This window comes from Prionailurus viverrinus, unplaced genomic scaffold (genome assembly GCF_022837055.1).
Source record: "Prionailurus viverrinus isolate Anna unplaced genomic scaffold, UM_Priviv_1.0 scaffold_33, whole genome shotgun sequence".
Taxonomy (NCBI): domain Eukaryota; kingdom Metazoa; phylum Chordata; class Mammalia; order Carnivora; family Felidae; genus Prionailurus; species Prionailurus viverrinus.
The window spans coordinates 8,013,928-8,026,722 of record NW_025927604.1 but is presented as its reverse complement, the minus strand read 5'-3'; the positions used below and the strand labels follow the sequence as shown (position 1 = coordinate 8,026,722).

Here is a 12,795-nt window from a genome sequence, read left to right as displayed (position 1 = left end):
TGTCCGACGCGTCAACTCAAGACGCTCCGCGGGGGCTCGTAACATTTCAGCACGGCCAGGGCCACCGATGGGCTAGGACCGGCTGGGAGAGCCCCGGCTAAGGACATTCCAGCGACCTACCTCCGTTGGCCAGGAGGTTCTCCGGAACCTTCCCCTTGGAGTCTTCCATAACTTCTACCACGCTCTGGGCCATCCTCTTTATGAGGCTTCGGGAAAAGAACAAGAGACCATTAGAGCAGGAACGTGCCCTCCGAATACTCACGCTGGGTGCCGCCCTCTGGGGAACCGTGGGGCAACATGTAGGCAGACGCTGAAAATGTGCACAGTCTCTGAACCCGTATTTCCACTTCTGAGAAAGTAGCTTAAGGAAATAGGACAAACAGAAACAAAACAAAACACCTTTCTGAATAAAAAGATGTTCTTCCCCAGCACCGCTGCTGACAGGGGAGAACCGGAAACCGCGAGAAGATTCAACAATGGGGGATTGTTGGAGGAAATGATGGTATATCCAACGGAGGGATTATTAGGCATCCGTTGGAAATAAGGTTTACAAAGAACTCCTAACAGGTAGAACAAGGCATGTATTATAATCCTCCGTGGAAAAAAGCCCCAAGATCCGAATTGATGCAGACAGCGTGGCTGTGACCATGCGAAATTGTTCTTCCGACTCCGCGTATTTCCGATCATAATCCGTAATGGTGATTCGGATCCTCGTAATGATAACTGAATTAATACCGAGTATAGTTCAGGATTGCTTTGGTAATGAGAAAACCAAGACCGTTTAAGTCCCCAGCAAGGATCCCAGAGGATTCAGAAAGTATGAGAAAGGACGGTGGGCTGGCAGAGCATAAGGCTGTCAAAATCGCTGTCGTATACCTGAGACTAGCGTAACCTTTGAGGACCCAGGAAAGACTAAGACACACAAAAAAGGTCTCCTCCCTCCAACCAAAAACAAAGTATGAGAAAAAGAAAGGAAAGTACAGGACTTCAAGGCAGAAGGACTCAAATTCGCACGGCTCTGCCAATTACCAAATGTGTCACTCGTTTCTTTGTTTTGGTTTTAATCTTTTTAATATTTTATTTCTGAGAGAGTGCGAGCGCGCAAGCGGGGGAGGGGCAGAGAGCAGGGGACAGAGGGTCCCAAGCGGGCTCTGCATGGACAGCAGAGAGCCCAATGCGGGGCTCGAACTCACGAACCGTGAGATCACGACCTGAGCTGAAGCCAGACGCTTAACCGACTAAGCCACCCAGGGGCCCCTGTTTTGTTTTTTATTTATTTTTTTTTTAACGTTTATTTATTTTTGGGACAGAGAGAGACAGAGCATGAACGGGGGAGGGGCAGAGAGAGAGGGAGACACAGCATCGGAAACAGGCTCCAGGCTCCGAGCCGTCAGCCCAGAGCCCGACGCGGGGCTCGAACTCCCGGACCGCGAGATCGTGACCTGGCTGAAGTCGGACGCTTAACCGACTGCGCCACCCAGGCGCCCCTGTTTTGTTTTTAATTTTTAAGTAGGCTTCATGTCCAACGTGGGGCTCGAACTCACAGACCTGAGATCAAGAGTCGCATCCTCTGCGGACTGAGCCAGCCAGGTGCCCCTTGTAGGTGTTTGTTTGTTTTTTTTTCCTTTTTCTTTTTAGTAATCTCCACACCCAAGGTGGGGCTCAAACCCATGACCCTGAGATCAAGAGTCACACGCTCTTCCGGCTGAGCCAGCCAGGCACCCCCAAACGTGTGATTTCGACCTCATTTATTCCATCTCTTTGTGCCTCAGTCCTTTTATCCGGAGGATGCAGAGTACAGCCCATTTTGCAGGATTATCACACATATGAATACGACAACATATTAATACAACATATTAATCAGACACCGAGTATCTAGGAGCAAGCGTCTGCTCCTAGAGGCTGAGCAGTGAGAAGTCGGATCAGAAAACAAGCCAAACTAGGACCCAAGTCTAAAAGCCCTGAAGACCCAAATATCTGCCTTAGGCGCCCCCCCACCCCCACCCCACACACCTTCCCTTGGCTCCCATGAGGGAGGCCGCGTCTGCAGGCAGCGTGGATCAGGTCACTGAACTCCAGATGGGGAACATGGCCCTTCTGCTGTTGCAGACACCGGCCGTGTTGGCCGCTCAGAGCATGAGGCCAGGGGGCTGGGGACCAACGCAGGAAACTGAGTCAGAAGGGCACTGAGAGGCCCCGGTTAAAATGAAGAGAGGGAGGGCGGAAAGAAGAGAGGGAGGGAGGGAGGAACCTGGTCTCCTAGCAGAGTGACACGTATTCGCGGTCAAAATTGGAAAAAATATCAGAAAAAAGAACCACCGTTTTCCTCCTCCCAAGAGGAAACACGCACTTTCATTCTGGTGGGTTTCCAAAGCCTTAACTCTTCTACAGTGTATGTGGCTTGAGGTTTTCTGTCCATAACACCAGGCACCACATTCTCTCATCATTATCTCCTTCGATCCCCGCAAACACTCTTGAGATGGGCAGTATCCCATTCTATAGATGAGGCCCAGAGAAGTAAATCGGCCCCACCCGCCCGGTCCGGCTGAGGACTCCCAGGCTCTCAGCCACCCGGCCACGCGGCCGTCTCTACAGTCCCCGAGACCCATCCTGGGCTCAAATCTTTACGAACGTGTTGGGAATTTCCTAGAATCGTAGCTCGCCTCTCACTAATCATAACTAATGGGAGTTCTTTTGCCAATGCGTCGTTACCCAACGAATCTGTTTCCTCGGCCGTAAAGTGGAGATGATGCTGTGCCTCCCACGGGCTATTTGTGGAGTCTGATGCAACGCACGTGATGTTCCAGGCGCGGGGAGTCTGTGGCAAACGCCTCCAGTTGTGTTCGAAGCAGCCTGGTGGACCGCCTCCGGGCTCTCTGCCCCCCCCCCCCCCCCCGGCTCGTGGGGACATCAGGGTGGGCGGGGGACAGGGTCAGAAACCTCTCCCCTCCCTTCCCCTGCAGCCCAGGGCTGTGACAACGCCTCCCCATCTGCCTGGCTTCGTACACCGTCCCCTGTGGGTCACCTACAGCCCCCACACAAGTGTCTGTCCCTTTACCAATGGACTCTCCTCAAATAATTCTCCTAATTTGAGTGTCTTTCTGTCATCTGTAGAGACTGGCTCGACACGTTCATTCATTCGTTTGCGCATTCATGTGGCAAATCCCATACATGAAGCAACTGTGTGCCCAGCACTTTCATAACGCCATGGACCAGACCGAGTCCCTGCTCCCTGGAAGCTTCTATCCTCATGCCGTCAACAGCTCCTCTGTGATGCTTTGAAGTAATTATCAGTTTACACGAAGGCAGCAGTAACTCTCACCCCGACCACAATGCCGCTGCTCAGGAAATGTTTGTGTTGGGTGAATAAACGAACTCTTTTTAAGAAGTGGAACCGACCAGCAAAAAAAAAAAAAAACACCCAAAAAAACCAAAAACCAGCAAAGGGCGTGAACACGCTATTCACAGAAGACGAAAACAGGCCATTCGTAGAGTCCACGAATCTATGAAAAGAGGCCCAGCCCTCCTCAGCGCCTAAGTACCACGCACGCTTCCTTCCAGGTCAACCTAAAAAGAGAACTCACTCACCATTTCGGTGATGGCTTTTTGCCTGCTCCCGATTCTAGCCTGTGTGAAGTTTTTAACAATAACCAGGACGGCCACACGCCTGCCCTCGGGCGGGTACACGACCACGGAACATCTCAGAATAACGTGGTCCGATAAAGCCTAGCTGCTGTCTTTCCAGATCACTTACGGCACATAACAAAAAGGGCCCTGGCTCAGCTGTGACGATTAACTACAGTCACCAGGAAACCGTGGCATTACGGAATCAGAGCACTTGTCTTCTTGGAAGGAGCCTGAGAGCCTGTGTGATGTCTCCCTTTTGCGACGCTCCAGTCCACTGCGAACACGTTTTCAGGACCAGAGCTTCCCGTTCCTGATGTCTCTTGCGTGGCATTTCGCTGCGTGACTGTATCACAACTACTTCTCCTGGACACGGGGGTCGGTTCCCTGTGATCGCATGTCGCCACGACACACACTCGTCTCGCACGCTTGTGTAGGTGGGATAAGTTGTTAAAGAAAAACTCCTGTCATAAAGGGTACGGACGTTTACAATTGTAACAAACAGGCCAAGCCACTCTCCAGACATACAGAGGCAGTCTGCGCCCCCAGCAGCAATGGACAAGAGTGCCCGCTTCCCTGAACCTTCGCCAACGTTAGGTATCCTGAGTGTTTAATCGCTGCCAATCTGATAGCTGAAAATTTTTATCTCATTGTTGCTGTGATGGGCGTCTCTTTGATCACGAGTGAGGCTGGCCGTCTTTTCAGAGATTCACGGACTCTACAAACGGCCTGGTTTCTTCTGTGGCCGGCCCCGCCCAAGCCCTTTGCCGGTTTTTCTGCTGCCTTGTTCCCCTTTTTAAAAAAAAAAAAATGAGTTGTAAGAGCTCTTAAGGATCTCAGGAACTCAGCTGCTGAGACAGTGCTTGGAGTCAGGTAACATCCTCACTTCGAAGGTGAAGACGTGAAGACTTACGTGGCTGAAAGTGGCCCTACACAGGGTGACAGGTGTCCAAGCAGAGACGATCCCAAATCTACATGACTCCAGACTCCATGCTCCTCATCGCTAGCTTATATCACGCTCTGGCGCTCTCCTCTAGAGGACCTGACAAAAATGTGCACTAATCCAAAAGGGAAGATGTACAGATCGTATTTTGAATTAAAAAAGCAAACTGCAAACACCGTGTCGTCCCGATTGGGGTGTTGGGTACCTCGGTGTCTGTCTCTGTGATGTAACCATTTGGGAGTCTGGAGTCTACCGAAGGCCGAGACCTTAAATTGTGGTTAACTTGCGTCAGTTTCAGCTCTCAGCACAGTGGCAGCGACCCCCTTCCCATCCCCCAGCCGCATGGCGGGCACCTGTGTGTTCCTGGAATGACTTGTTCACAGTCTATGGGAGCCAGGGTGGCCATAAGCGACCCTGTTCTCGAGACACTGAGGACCTGTGCTCCGACCAGTGATTGTGATCACACAGGTACAAAGAGAGGGTGATCATGGTTGTTGCACCTCCCCGCACTGTGCAAGCTCCTCACCCTTCAGCTACAGAGACCTCCAAGGGGTTTAAAGAGCCTGTGTCTTTCTCCCCCCTTCATTTTCCTTTTTCTCATGTGGGAGTCAGACATAAAGACTAGGACATTCAAAAACAACCGTGTGCATGGGAAACATTAGAAAATAAGTGTTCAAATCCAGGGAAGGGCTCAGAAAACACCTGTGGCGACTGTATCTTTACACGTCAGGCTGATCCTTGGCACAAAGACAACAATTTAAAATAAACACAAGCAGGGCGCCTGGGTGGCTCAGTTGGTTAAGCGTCCGACTTCGGCTCGGGGCACGATCTCCCGGTTCGTGAGTTCGAGCCCTGCGTCGGGCTCTGTGCTGACAGCTCGGAGCCTGGAGCCTGCTTTGGGTTCTGTGTCTCCCTCTGTCTCTGTCTTTCCCCCCCGCTCACACTGTCTCTCTCTGTCTCTCAAAAAATGAATAAATGTTAAAAAAAAAAACTTTAAATAAACATAAGCAAAACTAATAACAAAAAACAGCAAATCCAGGGAGGGAGGAGGATATGATTTCCAGAGTTACCACATCATTAGACTCAAATGTCCAGTGTTCAAGAAAAAAAATCACAGGGCATACAAAGAAGTAGGAAAGCACTGCTCATTCAGAGGAAAGAAATGAAGGAACGTAACATGATGGCAGATCTACCAGACAACAACTTTAAAGCAACTGTTTCAAAGATGCTCAAAGAACTAAAAGATGTTGAGATGAGCCTTAAGGAAGCAAGCTATGAGCAAAACAGAAATATCAATAAAGAGACAGAAAATCCAAAATAACAACACCAACAACAACAAAAATTCTAGAGCTGAAAAATACAGTACCTGAAATGAAAAATCCACTAGAGGGACTCCCAGGCAGATTCAAGCAGAAAGACTCATCAAACGAGAAGACAGGATTCAGAGAGTATCAAGTCTGAGGAATAGAAAGACCAAAGATTGAAGAAAAGTAAACAGAGGTTAAGGAACCCGTGGGACCCATCCAGCAGCCGATATATGCACTGTGGGAGTCCCAAAAGAAGGAGAGAGAGAAAAAGGCAGGAGAACATTTGAAAAAATAAGAACAAAGCTGAAGGACTTTTACTTCCTGATTACAAAACTCACTACAAACCTACAGTAGTGAAAACAGTGTGGTACTGGCATAAAGACAGACATACAGACCAATGGAATAGAACAGAGACCCCAGAAATAAACCCTCACATACATCCTCAAATGATTTTTGACAAAGATGTCAACACCATTCAATGGGGGAAAGGACAGCTGTTTCAACACAGAGTGCCAGGGAAGCTGGAGATCCACACATAAAAGACTGAAGTTGGACCCCTACCTCACACCATATATAAAAATTAACTCAAAACAGGACCAAGACTTGGACCCCTACCTCACACCATATATAAAAATTAACTCAAAACAGGACCGAGACTTGGACCCCTACCTCACACCATATATAAAAATTAACTCAAAACAGGACCAAGACTTGGACCCCTACCTCACACCATATATAAAAATTAACTCAAAATATCACTAATCAGCACTAATGGCATGGAGGAAACAACAAATGGCTCACAAACATTTAGGATAAAAGCTCAACCTCACTCGCTGTGAAATATTTTTCACTTATCATAGTGGCATATTGAAAGGATTTATGATTTCAGCACTGGCAAGTACTCTGGGAAACAGGAATACCAATGCCCTGTGGATACAAGGTGTTAATCGGTACAGCCTAGTTACAGAGTACTTTCAGAACAGCCATCAAAAGTTTTTAACACACAAGATACTTTTGCCCAGCAATTTCACTTCTGGGAATTGGTTCTTCTGATAATCTTGCTCCTGTGCACAAAACCATCTACACAAAGATGCAAAAGACATCTCTACGGTACCAGCAAGGGACCCAGGTGATAAAAATGGATCACCAAGAAGTCTCTAAAAAAGAAGGAGGAAGCGGGGTGCCTGGGTGGCTCAGTCGGTTGGGCATCCAACTTCGACTCAGGTCATGATCTCGTGGTTCATGAGTTCGAGCCCCACGTTGGGCTGTGTGCTGACAGCTCAGAGCCTGGAGCCTGCTTCAGATTCTGTGTCTCCCTCTCTCTGCCCCTCCTCCACTCATGCTCTGTCTCTCTTTCAAAAATAAATAAACATTTAAAAAAAAAAAAAAAAGAAGGAGGAAGGTCTTTTATGGATTGCCATGAAAGGTTGTACATCTTTGGGTAAAAGCGGGAAAAAAATAGGGACACCTGGATGGCTCAGTCAGTTAAGCATCTGACTTCCATTCAGGTCATGATCTCGCGGTTTGTGGGTTTGAGCCCCACACTGGGCTCTGTGCTGACAGTTCAGAGCCTGGAACCCGCTTCGGATTCTGTGTCTCCCTCTCTCTCTGCCACCCTCCCCCCTGCCCCTTCCCCACTCTTGCGTGCGCTCTCTCTCCCTCTCTCTCTCTCTCTCTCTCTCAAAAATAAATAAACATTAAAAAAAACATTTTTTAAGGGGAAAAAGAATAATAAAGAATACCTATAGGTATGGTCCCATTTTTGTAAAAACAAAAACAAAAGACATAAAACTACACGCTTGTATTATGCATGGAAAAGTCCATAAAGATTGACACTATATTGTTGAAATGGTTTCTTTTACGGACTAGAATTGCAGAGGTGGGATCCGGATTTTAAAATTACCAGCCATGTATTAATAATAAAGCAAGAATAATGGCAGTGCAAATGAACAAAGCAATAAGTAAATGAAGTATTAAATTCAAGGGCATGCTGCCTGGACTCAGCTGGTTAAGATTTCTTTCAAATTAACCTTGCCAGTCAAATGGGGAGCCAAGGGGAGAAAGTGAGAAAGATGGGGACGGGGAGGTGGGGGCATCATCCAGGTGTGAGGCAGGGCAGGTAGGGAACTGACGGGGCGCGGGGCAGGGGGGGGGGGGGCTTCAGGAGCCGGGCAGGCAGAATCCAGATGCTAGAACCCCAGGGGAGGGGCGGGAGGAGGTCGGGAAAGAAGGGCTGCCTGGGCCCGGTGTGCAATGAAAATGCTCTTTCTTTCTGAGAACACTGTGTGGCACCTCTCGGCGCTGCTGATTTCCGGACCCCGAGATCCAAGGGGGCTGTTCCCTCCGGCCCTTGGGACCCAGGATAACTCAAGCGCTGAGAGCACAGTAGGACAAAGACCCCTGAGATCTCTGTCTCCCTCCTCTCCTCCTCCCGAAATCCCACGCTCACCCGACCGGCTGTCATGAAGGGCCCCAGGGCCCTTCCAGACCCCTCTTGGATGGACAACGGACACACAGGAGAGGACTAATCTCCACTCACCGGAGTGCCCCTGGCCCAGGACCCAAGCACAGAGGACAATCTTCCTAAAGGGTGGCCCCACTGCAACCACACGCACAGCAAAGCTTCATGTGTTTCCTCCTTCCAGAGCGCCCCTGTGGGCCCAGTTTTCATCATGGCGCCCCCCTTCGGCCGGAGGTCAGCTCCCACCTGCCCCACCCCGGCCTTGTGGGAAGACGGGCTGAGTCTCACCCGCCCAGTTCGCTGCAGAGGGAGTGTGTTTGGTTATCAGGTTCCGAGGCCCTGAGTGCATCCCTGGGAAGCAGAACAGAGGGCTTTCCCCCCTTCCCCGGGTTTTCTGGATAATTCAGGCAAAAGCAGACTGAGGTTGGTCTGGTTTTCAGAATTACTCCAAGCCTGGGAGTTGAGGGCCAACAGGTGACTGGGAGGGTCGGAGGGGGTTTCCATAGGGTTTTGAAGCAAGAGTAGCAATAACTTGTCTCTAGTGAGCTGTCCTCGGGCCTCAGGCACTTTGTGTACATGTATGTTTCCATAAACCAATGACAGAGGAGGCGAGGCCATGGTGAGCTCAGGAAACTGAGGTTCAGAGAGACCACGGCACTTGCCCAAGAGCCCTCTGCTGGTGGCCTCGACATCAGCTAGTACCGCCCCCCTACCCTGCCCCTACCGCAGGCCTCTGTCCACGGCAAGAACTGCTCTCAGAGCACCAGCGGCTAATGTGTCCCTCTCTGGATAATCAAAACCCTAAGCACACCCCAGGGAGGAGGGGGGGGGGGGGGGGGCTCTGATAGGTCCAGCCTCCCTTTGCAGCCACTCAGAAGCCCTGGGACGTGAGGCCCAGAAGCTTCCGCACAGCTGGTGACTCACAGAGCCCCTGGGCACCTCACCCCGCTCCTTTGTCTCTGCTTCCTCCTCGGTGGCCACAGGACAATAAAATCAACATGCCTTGCAGCAATGATCAGGAACAAGTGACTGGACTGTGATTCTGTGACTTTCTTCTAATAAATATAAAGGTCCAATGAGGCCTCTGAGAAGGTTTCCCACTCGGGGCTCTGGAGGGCTCTGGCCACAGAGATACGATGCTTTGAATTCCGACCTTGCTTCTTAGAAACTGGGAGTTGCAATAAGGGACCAATAATTCCATCCTTAGAGGGATCCCCTCTGCACACCATTTGCAAAGCCATTCAGCAAAATTCGCCATCGTTCCAAACAGAATTTGCTTCGGCCAAGTTGGCATTCGCAGCTGGATTTACCCACACGGTCGCTGATGATCCTTGGTTCTCTTCAAAAACCAGTCTACCCTCAGAGAAAATTTGCTCCCTAAGGGGCTATGGCCAAGGAAGGCCCCTTGTTCTGAAGGGTTACTGAAATGCTCCGGGGTCCCACAGCCTTTGAGGGGTAACCAGGCAGTCCCCTAAGCACCTGGCTTAGAAGAGAGCCTGGGATGTGTTCAAGGTCTGGAGCATTTTCCAGAAAGTCAATCCACCCGGCAGCCCAGGCACCGTGCTCAACTGCAGGGGTCCCACCCCCACGGGGCTGGGCCCAGCGCCCACAGTGTGAACAGCGGCCCTGGAGCGGTCCAACCTGCGGCCCGCCCCAGAGGACGAAGGCGCAAAGGCCAGAGCCCGCAAATCACAAAACCCAGTGTCTGACGCGCACCTGAAAATATGCTTCCTCTTGCGGGTTACCGAGAAATACACATTAAAACAATCACACCTCATTTTCATTTCGCCAGGTAAACAACAAGAGTGTCTCGAGGCAGTAAACTAACAAGGGTATGATGAAACAGCACTTCCTGGCAACCTCATTGGAGAACAACTTAGCCATATGTACAAACCGCTTTAAATATGCCTATATCCTTTGACCCGGTAATTCCACTTTTGGAAATGCAGCTGTAGGAGGCAGCCAGAAATGTGGCTGAAGATGTACGTGATGATGTGAATCAGGGTGTTATTAGAATAGAATGAAGTTAAGTGTTTTACCACCACGAAAAAGAAAAACTTAAAGAAGCCGTCCCTCCATTAAAAATCCTTGACATTAGGGGCGCCTGGGTGGCGCAGTCGGTTAAGCGTCCGACTTCAGCCAGGTCACGATCTCGCGGTCCGTGAGTTCGAGCCCCGCGTCGGGCTCTGGGCTGATGGCTCAGAGCCTGGAGCCTGTTTCCGATTCTGTGTCTCCCTCTCTCTCTGCCCCTCCCCCGTTCATGCTCTGTCTCTCTCTGTCCCAAAAAATAAATAAACGTTGGAAAAAAAAAAAACTTAAAAAAAAAAAAAAATCCTTGACATTAGAGTCACGCCTGGGTAGGGTGACGAGAATATGGTCTGCCCACAACGGTAACTAAATGGTTAGTTTACCATTGTGGGGGGTCCCGGTCGGAAGGGCCTTCAGAGACCCAGGAGAGATGGGGACTGATTTGAGGTCACACGGCCCGGAGGTAGCCGACCGGGGTAAAAATAAGACCTCAGTTTTATAGTAAGAAAGTGGATTTAATAACAATGTTCTTTCATAAAACCTCTTCTTGGGGGCGCCTGGGTGGCGCAGTCAGTTAAGCGTCCGACTTCGGCTCAGGTTGTGATCTCACAGTTCATGGGTTCGAGCCCCGTGTCAGGCTCTGTGCCGACGGCTCAGAGCCTGGAGCCCGCTTCGGATTCTGTGTCTCCCTCTCTCTCTGCCCCTCCCCCGCTCACGCTCTGTCTCTCTCTGTCTCTCAATAATAAATAAATGTTAAAAAAAAAAACAAAAACCCTCTTCTCATTTAAATTCCTTGTCTCTTTGCACTATGATAATTTTTTTTTTTAATGAAAAGAAAGCAATAGACTGTTCAGGCAAACATTTCTCAAGGCCACAGACGGGGGTCCTCCCAGCCACTCTGACTACGGGACTCCCCTCAAAGTCAATCACCTTCTAGGGCCCGTCAACACACATTTCATGGTAATCAGCAGGGAAGGTGTTACTCCTCTTGGTTTATCAGAAAACACCCAGGCTTTCTATTTGCATGAAATGCCCGGAACAGGCAAATCCATACAGCAAGTGGTTTCGGGGGATGGAGGAGGGAGGGGGTGGTGGCGAATAGGCACAGGGCTTCCTTCTGAGATGCTGAGAAGGTTCTGGAACCAGATGGTGGTGACGGCTGCGTTACTTTGGAAATATACCAGAGACCAATGACTAGCGCACATCGAAGGGGTGAATATTCCGGTGTGTGAATTATATCTTAATTTTTCAGAACACGCCCCAGCCTTTCTCTTGGCTTTGAGGGTGAAGACCCAGTCTGGAGGAGAATGTCAAGGACGGATGTGGCCCTTTAGGCTGGATGTCATCACCTTCTCCTAAGCTCCTTGGCTCTGCCCCTTCCTTTTCCATCACCGCTATAATTTTATAGTTCCCACAAACCTGCCTGAGCCCTGTCCTGGGTCACTGTCCGAGACGGGCCACGTCATCTTTCTCCAACTCTCCTTCAATGGCTTCCTCTCTGGTTGTCTTGCCTCGCTCAGTCTGGACCCCTCCTGTTCTATCCTGCCAACGGCAACCAGAGGGATCTCTAAAAATACACAGCTTAGCGTGCCACCGGGCCATTTCAACTACGTCCGTGGTTTTCCAAGAAGTTCAAATATTGACGTTCGAGCTTCTGAGCAGAGTTTACAAAGAACGCTCCTGCCTGTCTGGTCTTCTCCTTCCCCACCCACTCACCACTGCCCGTCCCTCGCCAGCCTCCTCTGCAGGCACCTGGAATATCTCGAGCCACCTGGATGCTACTCACCCTTTATAACAACAGCCCAAGTGCCCCTCCTTGTGGCAAGTCCACCCCTAACAAACACCAGAGAGCATCGGATAACGCCCCCACCCAGTACATGCTGCTTCTTGCCCTCAATAGAAACACACGGTCCATTATGTCCCAGGCAACATTATGCGGGAGCGCTAGTGAACAAAGCGACCATAGTTGCTGCCCCCATGGGGCTCCCTAGAAACCACCCTCCACCATAGCAGTTATCATACTGTCAGAAGTGTTGGTTTCCTCATCTGGGTGCTCCGCCAAAACAAAGAGAGCTCTGAGAAATTACGAATTGTACGACCACCAGCTCCAAGGAAAATACAGTGGTTCCTGGCAAATGCACAGATGCCCAGCAAATGGCGGCCGGCTGGACAAGTGCCTTAAGATGTGAAGCAGGATGTTGGACCGGTGCTCCTCAGAGCCATCATGGTCCTCCCCCATTTTTTGCTTTGTCCACGTGTCACACGGGATTGAAATGATCTCTATAGCCATCTACCTCTTCTCCCAGAATGTGATCTTTTCAAAGAATGGCCATTTCCTTAAACAACAACAACAACAACAACTTAGTATTCCCCATGTCCACAAAATTCTAAGTACTCAATGCAACTGAAATAGTAAGCTTAGCCCATGACAA

General features: G+C 50.0%; 1 protein-coding gene across 6 annotated transcripts in view; it reads right to left on the bottom strand.

Moving 5' to 3' along the window:
• ATP6V1C2 (ATPase H+ transporting V1 subunit C2) overlaps nt 1–12,795 on the bottom strand; it is a 53,721-nt gene that overhangs the window by 26,058 nt on the left and 14,868 nt on the right. For all 6 annotated transcript variants that reach the window (XR_007149312.1, XM_047845146.1, XM_047845147.1 and 3 more), the window contains exon 4: nt 121–206. Coding sequence is in view for 5 of the 6 variants with exons in the window: in XM_047845146.1 (XP_047701102.1) it covers nt 121–206 (86 nt within the window). In the remaining variant the exon portion in view is untranslated. The remainder of the gene's footprint in view (nt 1–120; nt 207–12,795) is intronic.